At 44.8% G+C, this 19,814-nt stretch overlaps 1 protein-coding gene across 4 annotated transcripts in view; it reads right to left on the bottom strand.

Annotated features, from left to right (window-relative positions):
- The window catches only part of PCSK5 (proprotein convertase subtilisin/kexin type 5), a 225,280-nt gene extending 205,954 nt beyond the window's left edge, over positions 1–19,326 (bottom strand). For all 4 annotated transcript variants that reach the window (XM_060280059.1, XM_035099988.2, XM_060280061.1 and 1 more), the window contains exon 1: positions 18,471–19,326. In XM_060280059.1, the coding sequence (XP_060136042.1) occupies positions 18,471–18,671 (201 nt within the window). In that variant the 5' untranslated portion in view covers positions 18,672–19,326. The remainder of the gene's footprint in view (positions 1–18,470) is intronic.
- Between the last annotated feature and the right edge of the window lie 488 nt (positions 19,327–19,814).

Below are 19,814 nucleotides of genomic sequence, written 5' to 3'. Positions count from 1 at the left end.
ATCTCTTAGTCTGCCCTACCTATCTCTCATCTAAACTCTGAGCCAGCTCAGTCAGAGACAGTTAGAGATTTTTCTACCTACTCCATTCTGCTGTGACTTTATCGCAGATCAGCCAGCCACCTCCCTTAGTGAAGTACAGTATCAATTTTAAATATAGCAACACTGACATATTTATCTAGCTTACTGAATTTCTATATTTTAAAAAATCTTAGTTACCCTAAAAAGCTCAATAACAGCAAAAACACACTGCATATACGACTAGGAAAATATATTCAGAAACTAACTAACCCCCACAGTGACTGAAAGTTGTGCTTACAGTTAAAGGTAAAGGGACCCCGGCCATTAGGTCCAGTCGCGTACTACTCTGGAGTTGCGGCGCTCATCTCGCTTTACTGGCTGAGGGAGCCGGCATACAGCTTCCGAGTCATGTGGCCAACATGACTAAGCCACTTCTGGCGAACCAGAGCAGCACACGGATATGCCGTTTACCTTCCTGCCGGAGCGGTACCTATTTATCTACTTGCACTTTGACATGCTTTCCAACTGCTAGGTGGGCAGGAGCTGGGACCGAGCAACGGGAGCTCACCCCGTCATGGGGATTTGAACCGCCAACCTTCTGATCAGCAAGCCCTAGGCTCTGTGGTTTAACCCACAGCGCCACCCGCATTACATACAATTTGATGATATTTTTATAGAGACGTTTTTAAGAATTGATTATTCTCACACACCAGGCTGCAAAAAGCATCTTCTGTCTAGGGGAACAATTTTGAACTATTGGCTTCTTGAGTGGGAAGTGGGAAGAGCGAGCTAATAAATCCCTACATATTACCAGGATATGTATAAAAATCACCTGCTACATTAGTTTGTAATGAAGTCAAATTATCTGTGGTTTTGCTACATTACGCCTCATTCTGAGCCAGTAAGAGACATAAAAAGGTTAGTTTAACTTCCATAAGGAAGGATAAATTAATACATTTGTTTCAAGCAACCGTTTTATGTAGACAGATTGAGAATTCAGTTTTGCCTTTCAACATACACTGTTGTTGTTGTTGTTGTTGTTGTTTTAAAATACAGTCGTACCTCGGGTTGCGAACACCTCGGGTTACGAACAACTCGGGTTACGAACTGCGCAAACCCGGAAGTATTTTCGCCGTGTGTGTGTGCGCAGAAGCGCTGCACGCATTTGTGCATGCGCAAAGCGCGAAAATAGCGCTTTGCGCATGCACAAAATTGCGTTTTCGGGTTACAAACTGCGACCCGGAACGGATCGCGTTCGTAACCCGAGGTACCACTGTAGACAGTTTATATCTATTAAGTCATTGTGGGTAGCCCTCCCTTGTAAACTTCACTGGGGCATTTGCCCAGCAAAATAGGTCTTTGACTGAAATAGACCCAACTGCTTTAACGTCATCTCAAAAAACTTCCTCTGAGCTTCTGATCATCTGATCATTCCAATCCGCCCCCCCTCTCAGTATTGCCCTTGTTTTGGATTGCTATATTTAGAATATACCGTATGTGAGGAAAAACAGAACACAATATTTACCAAGATAAAATATTGATACTTCTGTAATCTTAGTCCTTCTTAAATGCAAAGGAGATATGGTAAAAATTAGACCATTTGTTTACAATTCCACCGATGATGAGTTTCTGCCTTTCTACATCTGTGAGCTCACACAATTTCACTGCAACATTTACATTACTCCTTTCTACTGCAGATGCATAAAATAAGATTATTTCAAACAACTGTGAAATAAATATTCACCTCTCATCTTAATGAACATATGCCAAATGCTAGGATTTCTTCATGTCCTGCAGTGCGAGCTCTGTGTTTGAAACACTATCTCTTTGAATCACAGCAATTGGTCTAAAACAAGGACATACTGCTTGTAAGCTTCTAAATATGACTTTCAGTCGGCTACATCAGTATCTTTTGCCCCCTTCCATTTCCACTTTGAAGATGCTGAATCTGCACATATAGTTAAACATCAAATGCGATGTCACTGAGAAATGACTCTCCTTCAAAGAGCAGATTAAAAATTGCCAGAGAGCAATGTGGCATAACTGTCATGCCTAGAATTCATATGCTTCAATAATGATTCCAGCCTTCTCCCTGGCACATTTCAAAATAGCAAAAAGAGATCTGTTGATATATACGGTACTTTTAGTAACTACAAGACATGATGTCCACTGTTATTTCTTTCTCTTTTTTTCTTGTAAAGTGGACAAGAATCCCATAATGTTATTTCTCACTGCATTTATCAATACACTGTGCAAATATAGTGAGAAGTTATTTACAATTTCTGAATAGTCTTTATATTTCATCTATTGATGTGTCAATATAAAATATTTTATTTGCATTGTGAGTTAATAAAAAGTGAAGGGGGAATTATTCTGTAGATTTTCAGAAGTAACTCTTCCTTCATTTAATGGAAAAATGATTTGTTCAACCCTCTGCAAAAGCCATTGTGCACCTCAGAAGGTTCAAGCTTTCGCTGAGCAACAGCTTAAAACAACTCAGGTGCTGGAAGTCAACTAATATTAACAGCACACTAAATAAAATTGTGTTCTTTATAAATAAAAAGTCAGATTAGCTCTGCTTTCAGTCTTGAGATTCCAAGAACAATGGAGATCCAGCAGGGTGTGATGGAGAAATATTGGTATGGATGAAGAAATCCACTTTAAATCCCTGCTCATATTGGATGACTTTGGGTCACTCACATTCTCTCAGCCTTAATTTACCACACAGGGCAGTTATGTCGATAATACTCCTCTGTGTGCCACTGTGCCCTTGAAGGAGGAGTTGGATACATATAATAGTAGATTAAGGATTATAATGTTTTCATAGGGGAAGCTAAGGACTGACCTAGATGGACTGGCCATTCTGTATATGTAAACATAGACCTGCACCATTTGGGTATAAAAAGGGGTTTGTATCAAATTTTAAAAGCCAAGGGCGAGGGGAATAAAAATCTTTCCTTATCTACAGCTTTGATCTCCCCAGTTCTCTCTCCTCCAGGTGCTTTTCATAGAATCATAGAAGCATAGAGTTGGAAGAGACCACAAGGGCCATCCAGTCCAACCCCCTCCCAAGCAGGAAACACCATCAAAGCATTCTTGACATATGCCTGCCAAGCCTCTGCTTAAAGACCTCCGAAGAAGGAGACTCCACCACACTCCTTGGCAGCAAATTCCACTGTCAAACAGCTCTTACTGTCAGGAAGTTCTTCCTAATCTTTAGGTGGAATCTTCTTTTTTGTAGTTTGAATCCATTGCTCCGTGTCCGCTTCTCTGGAGCAGCAGAAAACAACCTTTCTCCCTCCTCTATATGGCATCCTTTTATATATTTGAACATGGCTATCATATCGACCCTTAACCATCTCTTATCCAGGCTAAACATGCCCAGCTCCCTAAGCCGTTCCTCATAAGGCATCATTTCCAGGCCTTTGACCATTTTGGTTGCCCTCCTCTGGACACATTCCAGCTTGTCAGTATCCTTCTTGAACTGTGGTGCCCAGAACTGGACACAGTACTCCAGGTGAGGTCTGACCAGAGCAGAATACAGTGGTACTATTACTTCCCTTGATCTAGATGCTATACTCCTATTGATGCAGCCCAGAATTGCATTGGCTTTTTTAGCTGCTGCATCACACTGTTGACTCATGTCAAGTTTGTGGTCTACCAAGACTCCTAGATCCTTTTCACATGTCCAGGTATCACCCATTCTGTATTTGTGCCTCTCCTTTTCCCCCAAGTGTAGTACTTTACATTTCTCCCTGTTATAATTCATCTTGTTTGCTTGGCCCAGTTGTCTAATCTGTTAAGGTCATTTTGAAGTATGATCCTGTCCTCTGGGGTATTAGCCACCCCTCCCAATTTGGTGTTTTCTGCTAGTCTATTTTATTATTTATTGAGAATCATTTACATACCAACCTTTCATTGCAAAAATAACAAGGTGGTTTACAAAATAAAGCAGATACAATAAAATATGCAAACTGGAAAAACCAGAATTCTGTCGAATCAGTACTAAGGATCAGTGCCTAGTTATGTCTATGTGGGCATGTAAGTATTTACCAGCTGGTAGAACACAAACAGCAGATCAGTCCATCATATCTGCAAGGGACGTTTGTCTACAAGGTCCTCTTCTAGCTCACCATAAGATGACATGTTACAACTAGACTAGATCCCCCATTTTCTACACATTTAAATACATGGAAAAGCTGCCATCATACTGCATTTGGACATGATACTGGTTTCTCTTCCCAACTTCCTTTAAAAGGTAAAGGTAAAGGACCCCTGACAATTAAGTCCAGTCGCAGACAACTCTGGGGTTGTGGCACTCATCTCGCTTTACTGGCCAAGGGAGCCGGCGTTTGTCTGCAGACAGTTTTTCCAGGTCATGTGGTCAGCCAGACTAAGTCGCTTCTGGCACAACGGAACACCGAAACCAGAGCAGCGCACAGAAACACCATTTACCTTCCTGCCGGAGCGGTACTTATTAATCTACTTGCACTTTTTGGCTTCCCTTATTTTTGTTCACCTCCTTGAGCTACCAAATTAAAAAAAAAATAGATTCCCTATTCAGAGTAAGCTATGTAAATTGCTCAGTCTTCTTCACACTGATTGTTAGTTTATCAGCAAATGCTGTATCTACTCTGATATAATCTCATGTGAACCAGATGTAAAGTCAATGCACTTAAACTGATATGAGCAAAGGAATCAGCCTTAGAGAAAATAAATAATTTGAGATATTGATGAGTTTTGGAACAAGGCGTGCCTGTTTAGTGTAAACTACAGATTTGCATTTATGCCAAAAGAGCATACAGTGTTCAATGCAATTGATACAGTAGCCTTCAACAGTTATATTGTTTCCATACTACACTTAATAACACAACGACCAATAAGCCTTTTAACATTGTACTTTGCCTTACAAATCAAAAACCAGAAATGACTGGTCAGGATAATTGCAATGTTTTCATTTTACTGACTGCAGCATCAAGGTTGATTAAGTAATTCCCTATCACCAACTCCAATACAGTTTACTGAGAAATAATAACTCTCCAACCCATTGGTATTATTGGGGGTGAGTTTCATTCACTAAGTGATCTGTTGAGGTATTAAATATCCATCACACCATCTCATCCATTTATTTTATCAGCATCAACTGTCACAGCAGTAAAACTTTAACAGCCATGTTAGACTTTCTGCCCCATGTGGCTATCTGTAAAAAAAGTTTAACCAAGCATGGAAAATAGTAAACGCCGTTCCACAGTTTGATACATCAGTAATAATATACGTAGCATTTATTTCAACAATCCAAGAACCATTTATAAAGTCTATGGCACTGCAGGGAGAAGAAAAGGCTAAGCAAGAAACCCTACACAATCGCGAGTGGCGTCCCTAAGACAGTTGGATGGAGCCTTGTACGCCTCCTTCCAGCAACTCCTGAACCCAGCCAAAGGCATGCACGCCAACATTTTTGCCGCCGACCCCGCTGCCTTTCCTTCGCTGGTTCTCTATCCGCCTCCCCTGCCTCCTCCAAGGCCACTGCTACTTTTTCTGCCGCCTCCCGCAAGACCTGGCAGGCCGCTGCTTCTTCTGTCACCACCTCCTGCCACTGCAGCGAGGCCTGGCAGGCCATCACAGCAGCTGCACTTCCAGAAGCACACTTCTAGTGCCAGCTTCCAGAAGTACGTCATTGTCAACAAGGCCGAGAGTGGGGTCCTGTCGCCTGGGTAGCACAGGAGCTCCATACACACTGGCCAGGCTTGCTCCTCAGGGAGGTCACTTTAGCGCTGCTAACACAGCATTTGACTTCCCTCCCACAGCTGCCCTCCATTGTCTCTTGAGACAGTCAGATGCCAATCATTGCAGGAATAAAATATTCAGCCTTGTCTCTTCAACCGTCAATTCTGCAGAAATTGTTTAGGGAGGCCTATAGTCTTATCCAGGAACTAATATCAAGTGATTTTTTTAAAAAAATATTACTTACAACATTGATGGAATCTACACACATATCAAAAAACACTGAAAATGCTTTTTAATTTTTAGAAAAACACATTGAATTTGGCATAGCTCTCTTTCGCCATCTAGTGTCACATTTGTATACTGCACTTTACAACACATTTAAAATGTTTTATTTGCAGCTGTATAGCTGAGTCTGGGGACCCAGGGCGCGCTGTGGGTTAAATCACAGAGTCTAGGGCTTGCTAATCAGAAGGTTGGCGGTTCGAATCCCTGCAACGGGGTGAGCACCCGTTGCTCGGTCCCAGCTCCTGCCAACCTAGCAGTTCGAAAGCACATAAAAGTGCAAGTAGATAAATAGGGACCGCTCCGGCGGGAAGGTAAACGGCGTTTCCGTGCGCTGCTCTGGTTCGCCAGAAGCAGCTTTGTCATGCTGGCCACATGACCCGGAAGCTGTCTGCGGACAAACGCCGGCTCCCTCGGCCTATAGAGCGAGATGAGCGCCGCAACCCCAGAGTCGGACACGATTGGACCTGATGGTCAGGGGCACCTTTACCTTTACCTAGCTGAGTCTACTGTCACTCAAAAATAGTTTGGCTGTAGTCCTAAACATAATTACTAGGGAGTAAGTTCCATTAGTTCCATTTTTTTTTCTCCAAAGCCTGCAGGGAAGGGAAAGAAAAGACCTACATTCTGCCTCTCCCTCAAGTTTTCTGGGTCTTCCTGGGTTGCATCCTTCCCCTTCTAGTTTCATGCAGCATGCTGTGGACTTGGGAAAGTGGAGGAGTGTGCAAGGTGCTGTGGGGAGAGGGAGAACTGGAGCAGCATGACTGGCACACAGCTAAACTATCATAGGTTGATGTGGCCCACTAAGGGTGCATTGCCCCTATGAAAATACATGCCTAAAAATGGATATAAATACTGTACTGTTCTACATTTTAAACATTAGCCTTGGAGATAATCTGTCTTTGGAGGAAGCAAATGTGCTGAATCCTGATCAACTCTGATTTGTTCAGGGTCACAGTGGGCATCAGGGCTGTGGTCCTTGACAAAGCTGTTCTCCCATATGCAACTTATCAGGAATGTTTTAGTATAAAAGCACAAATGTTTTTCTGGCACAAAGCTGTGTTTACAGGGAATGGGAGAAGCCACAGGACTTAAGATGATACATCATTATACTTTAATTTTCATGGCTGCATTCAAATCTCCTGCTCCCCCCCCCAAAAAAAAAACCTGTACCAGGGTATTGTTGCTGTTGCAGCATTTATGTGAACACTTTCCGGGAGATTGCATTTTTAGGATATACTTCCTCCCAGTGCTTTTTTCTTTTTTAAAAAATGTTTAGGGGTACTCTCATTTTGACTCAAGAAAATAACCATTTTTATAGTTCAAATCCAAAAAAAGTAGCTAGTGAGTGATGCATTAACAAACTATGTTCAGATCACATCTTTAGGAATGCTGTCTAGTGTCAAGCCTAAACAAGTACATCCCTACCTCTGGTAGAGAGAGTATTTCATACAAGAGAAGCAGGAGCTAGAACTTCAGTCCCACACCAACCCCTTCAGTTACCTCTTGTCCTGAGAAGACATTAGGGTTGTAAGCAAAGAAAGGGGAAGGTCGTTGTTCCATGGTAGAAAGAACCTGCTGCATTTGTGGAAGTTTGCAGGTCAAAGCCTGGCATCTCCAGAGAAGGTGACCCTGCCTGAAACTTTGGAGAATCATTGCCAGCAGACAATGCAGACAATGTTGAATGAGATGGATCACAAAATTGTAGAGTTGGAAGGGACCACAAGGATTATCTAGTTCAACCACCTGCAATGCAGGAATCTTTTTGCTCAACGCGGGACTTGGAACCCATGACCCTGCTACAGTATACCAACTAATCTCCAACACAACATGACAGCTTCTTTTCCTAACTATCCAGATATCATCATAAGGAAATGGTGGTAGGAGTTGGGCTCAGCTTTTCAGCAGCATTTTTAACTTTAAAAGTTATTGCTGCAAACTTTTCCACACTCCTGTTTTGCCCTCCACTACATCTGCACAGTTAAATGCCTCAGCAGCTGGCCATGGCAGATCCTAGAGACAAAAATACTAATAATCCTAACTGGGAGACTTGAAGGATACCTGAACTGAACAGAACAGAAAACAATTGTGTAATTAGTTAAAGTATTTCCATCCCGTTCAACCAATGTTGTCAGAAGTAACACCTGACAGCTCTTCATGCATAATATAAGAGCACACATCTAAATAAGCACATTTATATTTTGCGGAACATTGTAAATTTCCCACAATAATCTGCAACAGTGACACAATTTAACATTAATCTTGTCAAATCTGGGACAGTGGCAAATGATGCGTGGGCATTAGGAGGGCAGGACAGATATATAAAAATATATGGTAAAGGAACCCATGAGCATTAGGTCCAGTCGTGACCGACTCTGGGGTTGCGCGCTCATCTCGCATTATTGGCCGAGGGAGCCGGCGTACAGCTTCCAGGTCATGTGGCCAGCATGACAAAGCTGCTTCTGGCAAACCAGAGCAGCACATGGAAATGCCATTTACCTTCCCGATGGACCTTCCTATTTATCTACTTGCATTTTGACGTGTTTTCCAACAGCTAGGTCGGCAGGAGCTGGGGCCGAGCAACGGGAGCTCACCCCGTCACAGGGATTCGAACCGCCGACCTTCTGATCAGCAAGCCCTAGGCTCAGTGGTTTAGCCCACAGCGCCACCTGGGTCCCCCTATCCTAACATTACATATATGCTATTGAGGTCTGAGCTGGTGGCGGCTGATCAAGAACCAAGATCTTAGGATCATAGCGGAAAGCTCAGTTAAGATGTTGATCCAGGTTGTGGCAGCAGTAAAATGGGTGAATTATAATGTAGTGACCATTAGGAAAAGGATTGAAAACAGAAACTGGAAATACCATAATGGCCTTATACAAGTTACAGGTAGGTAGCCGTGTTGGTCTGACGCAGTCAAAACAAAATAAAAAAATCCTTCCAGTAGCACCTTAGAGACCAACTAAGTTTGTCATAGGTATGAGCTTTCGTGTGCATGCACACTTCTTCAGATACACTGAAACAGAAGTCACCAGACCCTTATGTATAGTCAGAGGGTGGGGAGGGGTATTACTCAGAAGGGTGGCGGGAATGGGTGATTGGCTGATAGGAGTGGTAAACCTGTTGATGACTGTTAACGACTGCAATTGGTCTTGCAGGAATTGCAGTCGTTAACAGTCATCAACAGGTTTACCACTCCTATCAGCCAATCACCCATTCCCGCCACCCTTCTGAGTAACTACTACTGGAAGGGCCTTATACAAGACAATGGTGCAGCTGCACTTGGAATACTGTGTGTAATTCTGGTCACCACGTCTCTTAAAGGATATCATAATGCTGGGATTTCTTTTAGAAATGGTGGATCATCACCCTACTTTTGTAAAGGTTTGCATGAGAGCTCCTGAATCAATTACAGGTAAGTGAAGTGGGCAGCTTCCAACAGAAAAATGAAATAAAATAATGTATTAAACATTTAAAGCCTCCCTAAACAGGGCTGCCTTCAGGTGTCTTCTAAAAATCTGGTAATCTTTGATATCTGATGGGAGGGCGTTCCACAGGGCAGGCGCCACTACCGAGAAGGTCCTCTGCCTGGTTCCCTGTAACTTGGCTTCTCGCAATGAGGGAACCGCCAGAAGGCCCTCGGTACTGGACCTCAGTGTCCGGGCAGAATGATAGGGGTGGAGACGCTCCTTCAGGTATACTGGACCAAGGCCGTTTAGGGTTTCTGAGAGTTCCACTAAATTAATGCTTTGAATTACTGCTGCACTGATTGTAACTAGGGGTATTAACAATTAATTACATTTGTATACTACCCTATACCCACAGGTCTCTGGGCGGTTCACAAGATTTTTTGGTGTGAAATGAGGGGGCCACACTATTCCTGAACATCTACTACTTGATTTTATATATATATATTTGTGACTGTTCACTGGTATTCACAATGTGTCTTGTTTGTTGCTCCTGCACAATTCCCTCTCACAAACGTCCTCTTCTTATCCTGGGACTCCAGTCAAACTGGGGTCTTATGGTAAATGGGATATATAGTGATATACAGTATATAGTCAGTGCTTTTTTTTCTTTAAAAAATATATATTTAGGGGTATTCTCATTTTGACTCAAGAAAATCACAATTTTATAGTTCAAATCAGGAAAAATAAATACAGTAAATGGACAAAAGTACAAAGATTCACAAAATGTTTATGGTTATGCGTACCCCCAGAAAAAAACACAGTATACAATGCTATATAGCCAAGTAGATTTGGCTTTTTGAGAATGTCATGGAGGCAATTCAAAGTGAAGGCAGAAAGCACTACCTGCGCTCTGAAGAAGTGCAAGGAAGGAAGCTGAGAAGCAAACACTTTCATATCTGAAAATGTTTTACAGTCCTGAAATTTGCTGAAGAGTGAGGTAGTTTTCAGGGAGAGGAAAACAGTTTCTACAATGTGCCTGTTTCAGTTAAGCATAACCTTAAATGTTGGAGTAGTATTTTTCAACCATATTTTAACAGTATTTGACAGGTTAACTGACTAAATAGTTTCAATTAGTGAAATGGTTGACTACTACTTCTCTCAAAATTAATTTAGTATCAATATTAACAGTTTTCTCAGGAACTGGTTTGTAAGATCTGACTCTTGTCTTCTCTTTTAAAAAATATTTCCTGTTGCTCATAAGTTCTGAAAAATATCCTCATTCACTGAAGTCTAAAGTTTTCTATTCCTTTGGGCCTTTTGGCCCCAAACTTCGTCATATTAAAACCATCAAGAGTTCAAGGTTAATGTTTGTCTTTGCTAATCCTCAAATGAGGCCCCAATTCTATGCACTTATCTAGCAGTAAGCCCCATTGAATTACTGTTTTGTTTGTGAAGGAGTATGAAAACTTTCAAGTTAAACAGTAACCTTAATTAGGCAGAACTGCAAGAAAATTTACAGAGAGAAAAAAATTGTTCCAGACTTATTTCCTCCCCCCCCCTTCAAATATGGTGGTTGTAAGACAGGGGTCCTCAAACTTTTTAAACAGGGGGCCAGTTCACTGTCCCTCAGACACTGTTGTTGGTCGGACTATAGTTTGAAAAAAATATGAATGATCAGCGCTCAAACATATATATACTGCAACATTATTAAAAATCCACAATAATAAATAGGCTTTAGGTTTAAATGCCAGACTGTCACCCTGGTTCTGCCCCACTCCACCCTTTTAAAATTTACTAAGAATTTCACTCAAATAACTTCTCCCTAAATGAGCTTAGTAGGGAAGATGTGTGAAGTTAACACAGAGACTGGGAACCACAGAGCCCATTCCTTTTGGGTTGAATTTACTCCCAAAGGCACACAGCTAAGGACCCAATTCTAAAGCCCTGAGCATGCCCTTTTGCACTCGAGAGACAGGAGCCATTTTCTCATGAGTAACCCTATTCAAAGGAGAAGGAGCAGCTCAAGAGGCTGGGGAATTGTGGATTGCAACTTGGACCTGTTTGTAAACAAACTGCAAAACCCACCCTGGCTGGTCAGTTTCTTGAATGGAGAAAGAAAGAAAAAGACTTGGGTTTGACTGTGGGACCCTCACAGGACCCCATGGAAACCGAGAGGCATTTCCCACTGACTTCAAGCGTGACATGTGAAATCCTTGTGCACCAAAGGCAGCGGGGAGGCAGCGCGTGGCAGGGAAGAGGCGACAAAGGGATGGAGGGGGAGCAGAATGAGGGGGTTGGAGAATGAGGCTGAGGCTGAGGTAAACCTGGCATGGCGTTTCAGCCTTGGACTTTGCAGCGGGTTCTGAAATGGCCGGACAGGCCGGATCCAGCCCGCGGGACGTAGTTTGAGGACCCCTGTTGTAAGGTGCCTGCTTGAGGGAGGTGGGAATCAAAGAACTAGTCACAGAATGTGGTAAACTGAATGACTATATGAATAAAATCATAGACAATTTATTTTACAAATTCACATAGAAAAGTGAATATGAGCAAGAATAGTTTGTTACCTCTTAAGAATTCCTGACAGGGCTACTACTGCCTTTCTGACCTCTTACATCATGTCCTAAAAGTAAACCAATTAAACAATATCCCTGGGAGCATTTGCTATTTTCTGGAATACAAAGGACAGCAAAAAAAAACAGACCTTGGATTCTTAGGTAATGGCAGATATATGTAACCCTGCATCCACTGAACAACATATAGATGTATTAGAGCAGTATTTAGTCATCTTTTACCTCTGTCAAGTTAATGATATTAATACCATTTTAATACCAATTTTGTTTGTTATATTAATATATGATCATTCTGTCTAATGAAGTGTTCCAAATTAAATTGCTTGCACAAGTCAATGGCAGCTTGTCATATAAAAGACTTTGACATGTGAGATAATCCAGTGCAGCAATATAAATCAAAATCTGAGATGTAGGAGGGTTGTTGTTTTTTTAAGTGATCTGCCATGGAACAACCCCACAGAAGAAAATAACAGTGGTTACCCAGACCTCATTGCTGGTTGCGAAGGGGCCCCCAGATCCGTTCAAGCTTCAGGGTCCCAAAAACATAGGTCCACCACTGCCTGAGGATCTCTCCCAGCAGCTTCATATTAAAAAGCTTGTGGGAGAGGGCAGAATCCTGAGGCTCCCTACAAGTGATTGCTCAGGGGTCTGAACACTCATCCCCCAACACCATTTTCTGGACATGGCCCAGGAGGAAGAAGCCGCATAGCAGTGCCCCCAGCTCCAAACTCCTGTAGACGGTCCAGAAGGATGTCATGGTCAATGGTATCAAAAGCTGCTGAGAGATCTAGCAGAACCAGGAAACAGTTTTCACCTCTGTCCCTAGCCCACCAGAGATCATCGACCAGCTTGACCAAGGCGGTTTCAGTCCTATGATGGGGTCTGAATCCCGACTGGAAGGGGTCCAAATGGTCTGCATCCTCCAGATATGCCTGGAGTTGTTCAGCGACCACCCACTCAATCACTTACATTTCCCAGATAATAAAGTTACATTAGAAAGAAGATTTAATTGTGAAGTCTACTTCTTTCTTATAGAAAGGTGATAATTAAATTTTGCTAATACCTAGAGCAGGCATCCCCAAACTCCAGCCCTTCAGATGTTTTGGACTACAATTCCCATCTTCCCTGACCACTGGTCCTGCTGGCTAGGGATCATGGGAGTTGTAGCCCAAAACATCTGGAGGGCTGCAATTGGGGGTGCCTGACCTAGAGATTACTGGTAATCTTTATGTTGTTGTTGTTTAGTCATTTATTCCTGTCCGACTCTTCGTGACCCCAAGGACCAGAGCACGTCAGGCACTCTTGTCTTCCACTGCCTCCCACAGTTTGGTCAGACTCATGTTGGTAGCTTCGAGAACACTGTCCAACCATCTCGTCCTCTGTCATCCCCTTCTCCTTGTGCCCTCAATCTTTCCTAGCATCAGGGTCTTTTCCAGGGAGTCTTCTCTTCTCGTGATGTGGCTAAAGTATTGGAGCCTCAGCTTCAGGATCTGTCCTTCCAGTGACCACTCAGGGCTGATTTCCTTAAGAATGGATAGGTTTGATCTTCTTGCAGTCCATGGGACTCTCAAAAGTCTCCTCCAGCACCATAATTCAAAAGCATCAATTCTTCGGCGATCAGCCTTCTTGATGGTCCAGCTCTCACTTCCATACATCACTACTGGGAAAACCATAGCTTTAACTATACGGACCTTTGTAGGCAAGGTGATGTCTCTGCTTTTTAAGATGCTGTCTAGGTTTGTCATTGCTTTTCTCCCAAGAAGCAGGCATCGTGACTGCTGTCACCATCTGCAGTGAAGGTCAGGATGTTTGTTTCTACCTGCGAGGGTCACATATAGTTCATTGCTGGGTATATCTTATATTAAAGCAATGCTAGCTGGACCAATGCCATGATCTGTACTAATAACCCATGTAAAAATCCACACTAGCACATCATTATAATACTGTAATGGTTGGGAATAGGTTTTGCATGCAGGAGAGCCAATGTTCATCTCCACTTGAAAAATTCACAAGTAACATAGCTAGGAAAGAAACACTCTCTGCCAGAGACCTCAGAGAGCTTCTACCAATCAGAGGAGGCAGCCCTGTAGTAGATGGGGAAATGGTTTGACGAAGCAGAACGTAGCTTAAGAGACTGCCTTCTCCCTATCCACTGCCCAGGAATGGAAGATTTGAGACCAGGCAATAATTGGCCACATTGGCTGGTATTTTATTTTTTTAAGTGGTTTAATAACTGCCTCTTTAAGGGGCTCATGGAAGACTCCCTCAGAGGGAAACATTCACCACCCCACAGAGCCCACTGCCCAGCCTGCCTGGCTCGCTTTTATGAGTCATGATTGGTAAGGATCAAGGAGACAGGTGGTTGGTTTCACTCATCCAAGCAGCCTGTCCACAACCTCGGAAATAACAGGTTGAAATTTATCTCACACAACCTGACTAGACAGAGCTCTGGCACTCTCCCATAGCAGAGACTATCTCTTTCTGAATCTGAGCAATCTGTTCTCCTTGCAGACTTGTCCAATATTTATTGTCCCCAGGTTGAAGCTTAACTAGTATTTTATTAATACTACAAGCGTGTGGCATTATTACATACAAGCAATCTCATGACACCAATTCACTGTATTGCTTGAGTAACCTAACAATAGTGCTATGTGTACATGCAATGTATAATTCACGCCTCTATAAGACATATTGAGCCATGGAACATGAATAATCTGGGATTTAAAAGAAATTTAATCAAAGGGGTATTCTGTTTAGATGACAGAATACCCCTTTGATTAGATTTTTTTCTATCATGGTGTAACTTTTAAACCTGTAGATGATAGATTGATTCTATCTATCTATCTGCTATGATTCAACTATAGAAACAGAAGTAAGAATAACCAATACCAAAATACAGGAAGAGTTTAGAATTGTTGATGTTATGACACAAAATGCTGCTTCTAGTCAAGATCAGCATAGAATGACACTTCAGTATTTGCATTACCGTGCTCATTGATCTAACAGGTTTTTTTATCTGACTGAGCACCAACAGGTAGACTGTAGATCAGTCTCTTTTGACTGTATTTTAGTGTATACAACTTCAGTAGCTGACATCAACTTTTATTGTGCAAAGATTTTTACACTGCCTGTGCAGTAACACTCCATTTTCATAGAAGATGAGAGAAAGCTCTTCAAATTAAGGGCTATAATAAACTACTTTTTGAAACTTTCACTGTAATCATACAGTATGTGTGAACTAATTTTAGGACACAACAAAAATGAACAAGTGTTACTGTCCTTTGATCCGAGCTAGTTGGCAGGGGAGAGGTTGATAGTATGATAGCTCAAATGTATTTTATGGGTTATTACAGCATAAAATAAAGATGTGTACAGTATAGGTTGAAACTGGTGCCTTAGACTTCTGCATTTGTGTAATAAATATGTTAACCAGAAGGAAACACTCTGCTGTACTGGGGTCATAAAGAATAAGTGCAAAACTCTATTGTGTGTTATTTTAACCATGCCATGGATTATGCTCTGGGATGCCTGCTTCACACCTTAGCTGGCTAAGTGCCATGAAATGTGTGATGTGTTATCACAGAGACTTTGTCAGTAATGAGAATCTATTTTTCCCTCTTGTCTAGAATGACAGTTTAGCAGCAGGGTATTTTCTAAGTGTTACTGCATCCAGCAGGTGTTTCCTTACTGAGTGACTGCATTTGTCTGGGTCCAAGTATTTTCTCGTTGCCTTTTTCTTTCTTGGCAGGGGAATGTAGCTAGTTCCAGGTGTTTGTTAACCAAACATCTGTGGATTCTGCAAATTCCAGGTGTTTCCTATACGAGTAAATTTAAATCAAGTCAGATAAGTGCAAGCCCACTTTAATCCATTTGAATTCAAACATTAGACATCTCCCAAACATCTGCATTAAAGAACCTGCCAACCACATATATGGAATGAAAAGTCAGTAGAAATACCACTGAAGCTTAAGTACTTTTCTAAAGCACTTTGAAAGTTACATACAGTGTTCCTCAAAACATTTCTTGCAGACCTGAACATTTCTTCTACAAAGCTGAACACCTACGCCTCCTCTTGCATAATGGTTTCAGCACTCTCTGGATTTTAGCATTACAGCTGAATTTTCAGCCACTCTCTAGATGCTCCTGACAGTCAATTAGTTGAGCCCTGTCATGTCAATTGGCATTCACTGTTCCCATTTTTTCTAATGGTCATGGGGTCACCAACCTTTTTGGGCTCATGGACACATATGCAAAAAGAGAAACTTGCTGCAAGCAGCAGAAACACAACCAAGCACACATCACAACGTATTACAATATATTGGATACAACATAATTTTAATTTCAAGCCTAATTTCAAGTGGAGGCTGTGAGGACCAGGGGAAGCTTTTTGTAGGGACATGTGCAACCATGGGTGCCCAGCTGCCAACTCCTTCAGTGGGCCTTCAGATAGCTTCCACTGTTTTCAGTCTGTATTCTGTTTTGTGTGTCATTCATTTCCCTGTCCCCTCAACAAAGCAGCAAAGCCTCTGTAACTTTCCCCATCATTCAGCTTAAAAAATAAATCAACATGAGGTGGGTGGGATTAAGTCTTTACCCACTGTCAGAAATTTGTTTAATTAATTAAGAGGGGTGGCTTGAGGTTCTCTAGCACAATTGAAGTTTCAGCATCAGATTCAGAAGCCTGTGTCCTAATTGCAGAAGAGTGGAGTTAATGGAGTAGGGTCCGCTAACTCCATCTCCGTTCAAAGGTATTCCTAATTATACTTCCCAAATGTGGAGGGGGGCGGGCGGATCCTTAGTAGTGAAAAGTTCCAGGGCTGGTGCCTAATGGTACAAATGTGATCCTGTCTCCCGCCACCCCCGCCCGCCGCCTTCTCTGTTATGCTGGCTGAAGCCGAGGCGAAATCTTGGCCCATCTATGAGGAGGGACACACACCATCTGCTTGTTAAAATGTTGATTTCCATTCGCTGTGCTCAAAGTCCACTGCACAAAGAGCAAGGGAGAGCTCAGGACACGGGGAAGGGCCAGGCTGTAAACTGCAAGAGCTCTGACTACTAGCTGCTGAGGGTGCGGGGGGGATCTGCCCCCCCAGCAGAAGAATGAAAACCCGGAGAGAAGCAGAACAAGCATCCGGGCAGATGCATCGAATTCCTGCTTCCTGACTCAGGCGCGGGAACCCCACCAGCTCCAGCCCTTCGGGGCGCGGGGAGGATTCCAGGGGAACCGAGAAATCCACCTGGTCGGCAGCGCAGCGCGCGGCTCCTTCTCCCCTCGCTGCGCCCTTGGTTTTCGTCCCAGCTTTCGGCGCAATTGTCGCCTTTTTACGATCGACGAAGGGACACAAACAAAACCGGCGCCTCCTTTTCTCATCAGCACCCCACTCCCCCACTCCCCGCCAGCTTTAAAGCCGGAAGCCATTCCTTCCGATTAACGCCCAGCCCTATTAGCATGTCTTTAGCAAGCAGCCTGGAGGCAAAGCTTCACGGCAAAGGTGTGCGAGAGAAACTGCGCGTGAGGGGCCGGGGGCCGGGTTCAAACGGAGGCAGAGCCGGGCGAAGCTCCGACCCACGATCTGCGTGTTCCGTGCGGAGGATTAGTTCTGCAACGGCTTAAATAATAGCCGAAGACCAAGAGGGACCAAATCCACGGGCTTGTCTTCCGGGCAGGGCGCGAACCTCGGCGGCAGCGCTCTCCTTAATTCACAGGGAGACAGTCGTTGCCCGAAGCAGCGACCCCATAGCTGCCAAGTTATCCCTTTTTTTAAGGGATTTTCCCTTATGCAGAATAGGCTTCCTCGCGAGAAAAGGGAAAACTTGGCAGCTATGAGCGACCCCCCCGCCGCCTCTTTTACCTCTTCAACACCGGAAGTTTGGGAACGGCTTTTCAGCGGCTTCGCTCTTTCCCCGTTTTCAGAAGCCTGCGAGAAGTGCCCCATTGCAGCCCCGAGGCGAAGGAAGATGCCCACCCCCCGCACCCTCGGAGGGAGCTTTCGCCCCGCCGCCCTCCCGAGCCTCCTCGCATTCCTCCCTCCCTCCGCTTCCCCACCAGCCCGCGTCTCCCCTTTCCAAATCTGCCTGCCCTTCTTCCCCTCCGAAGACGCCCGTCGCGACCCGAAACACTTCCCTCAGAGACCGCGAGTTGCTCCTCGAGAACTCTGGGGCACGCGCGCGGGCCGCCGGGCGCGCGCACGAGGAGGAAGAGAAGAAGGAGGGGAGACCTGGCCAGACCTCTACCTGCCCTTTGCGCCGCCCGGTGGCGCGCGCTCGCCCGCTTCAAGAACCTTTTGTGGCCGCCCGCCGCACGAGATGACCGCGGGGGGGGGGCCTTCCTGCCCTTTCCCCGTCGGCAGATGTGCGCCTGCCTGGCCGCCGCCGCCGCCTCCCCCTCCCCCTCCCCGCCCGGCGGGACGCGAAACCGTGGGGCGAGCGCGCGGGGGGGGGGGGCCTTTGGCCGGAGGGTTACCTGTCCTATATTGATGTAGCCGTACTTGCTAGCTATCCTGTTGGCTTCTTGGTTCCCGCCGGTTATCCGCACCGCCCAGTGGTTGGTGTACAAGCGAGTCCTGCAGGCGGGGAGCAAGAAGCCCAGCCAGAGGGTCAGCAGGCACAGAAAGTCCCCTCCGCTCCGGACTCCGCAGCAGCGCCAGCCGCTCTTCCAGCCCATCTTGTCGGCGTCTTTCCGCGAAGCCACAACAACACGGACGCGCGAAAAGACCTCCCCGACGTCGCGTTCTTGCTCCGAAAGAAACTTCTCTCCGCTCCTTCCTCGGCTTTTCTCGCGCTTCCCCGCTCACCTCCAGGCACCTTCGCCCGCAGCGGGAACCGAAAGTGACCTCGGGAAGGAAGCCAGCCAGAACTTGGAATCAGTGCATGGGAGCTCCGGAGGGGGCTTCCGTGGCCCAGGCGCCAGAGCAGAAAGCTCCTCCACGTTTCCCAATTCTCTACTTCGAGGCGTTGAAAGTTTGTTTGTTTTTCAAGAAAAACCCGACCCTCCCACCCCACTTTCTGCAGCTCCCGTCTTTTTCCTTGCGCCACGAGAGTCTCGAGGGAGAAGGGAGGGGGTTGTCTCTTTCTCGTGCTTCCTCGGGGGCTTTCCTCGCCAGCACTCGGTGCCGTCTCGCTTTTCTTCCCCGTCTCCTCACTTGTGCAGAGTCGAAACAGCAGCAGCAGCAGGCAGTGTGTGAGTCTTGGCAGCCGAGCGCCCCAGTTCAGTCAGGCTCGGTCGCCTCCCTCTCACCACCCCCCTCCTCCTCCTCCTCTCCTCGCCGCCCTCCCGGTTCTGGAAGGGGGAACGCGGAGAGTGAGTGGAAATGGCAGCAGTAGCCTTCTCCGCATATAAGAGGTTCTCAATTCCCCTCCCGTCCGATGCCCGCCGTCTCTCAGTCTCCCCCTCTCTCTCTCTGAGCGCACGCCTGGTCCTAGCGCTTCCCGATTCTGACTCGACTGGGAAGACTTGAGCCAATCGTGGAGAGAGGGGAGTCGCTTTTTTAAAAAAAGAATACAGCCCGTGGTGCGTATTTTTGACGGACAGAAAGAAACGTACAAGAAATACAGTTTACTAGTACTGTATTTTAAAATGCGGGCAACTGCTCTGTCTGGGCCACGAGAGAGCGAGAGCGAGAATCCACGCAGCAGCAGAACTCTATTAAGACCCACTAGTCCAAAGCAGGGAGCATGTGCTTGAGTTTCACAGTAGTCTTCTTGGAGCGTGGTTTAAAAAACAACAGGTGGTGGGGGGGGGAGAGATGTACTGTAGTTAAAACAAAAGCAACATGTTACTAGACAGGGTGAATAGCTGAGTCTGCAA

This window comes from Zootoca vivipara, chromosome 11 (assembly GCF_963506605.1).
Source record: "Zootoca vivipara chromosome 11, rZooViv1.1, whole genome shotgun sequence".
NCBI classification, from domain to species: Eukaryota; Metazoa; Chordata; class Lepidosauria; order Squamata; family Lacertidae; genus Zootoca; species Zootoca vivipara.
Note: the sequence above shows the minus strand (reverse complement) of the source record. Positions and strands in the feature narration are given on the sequence as shown.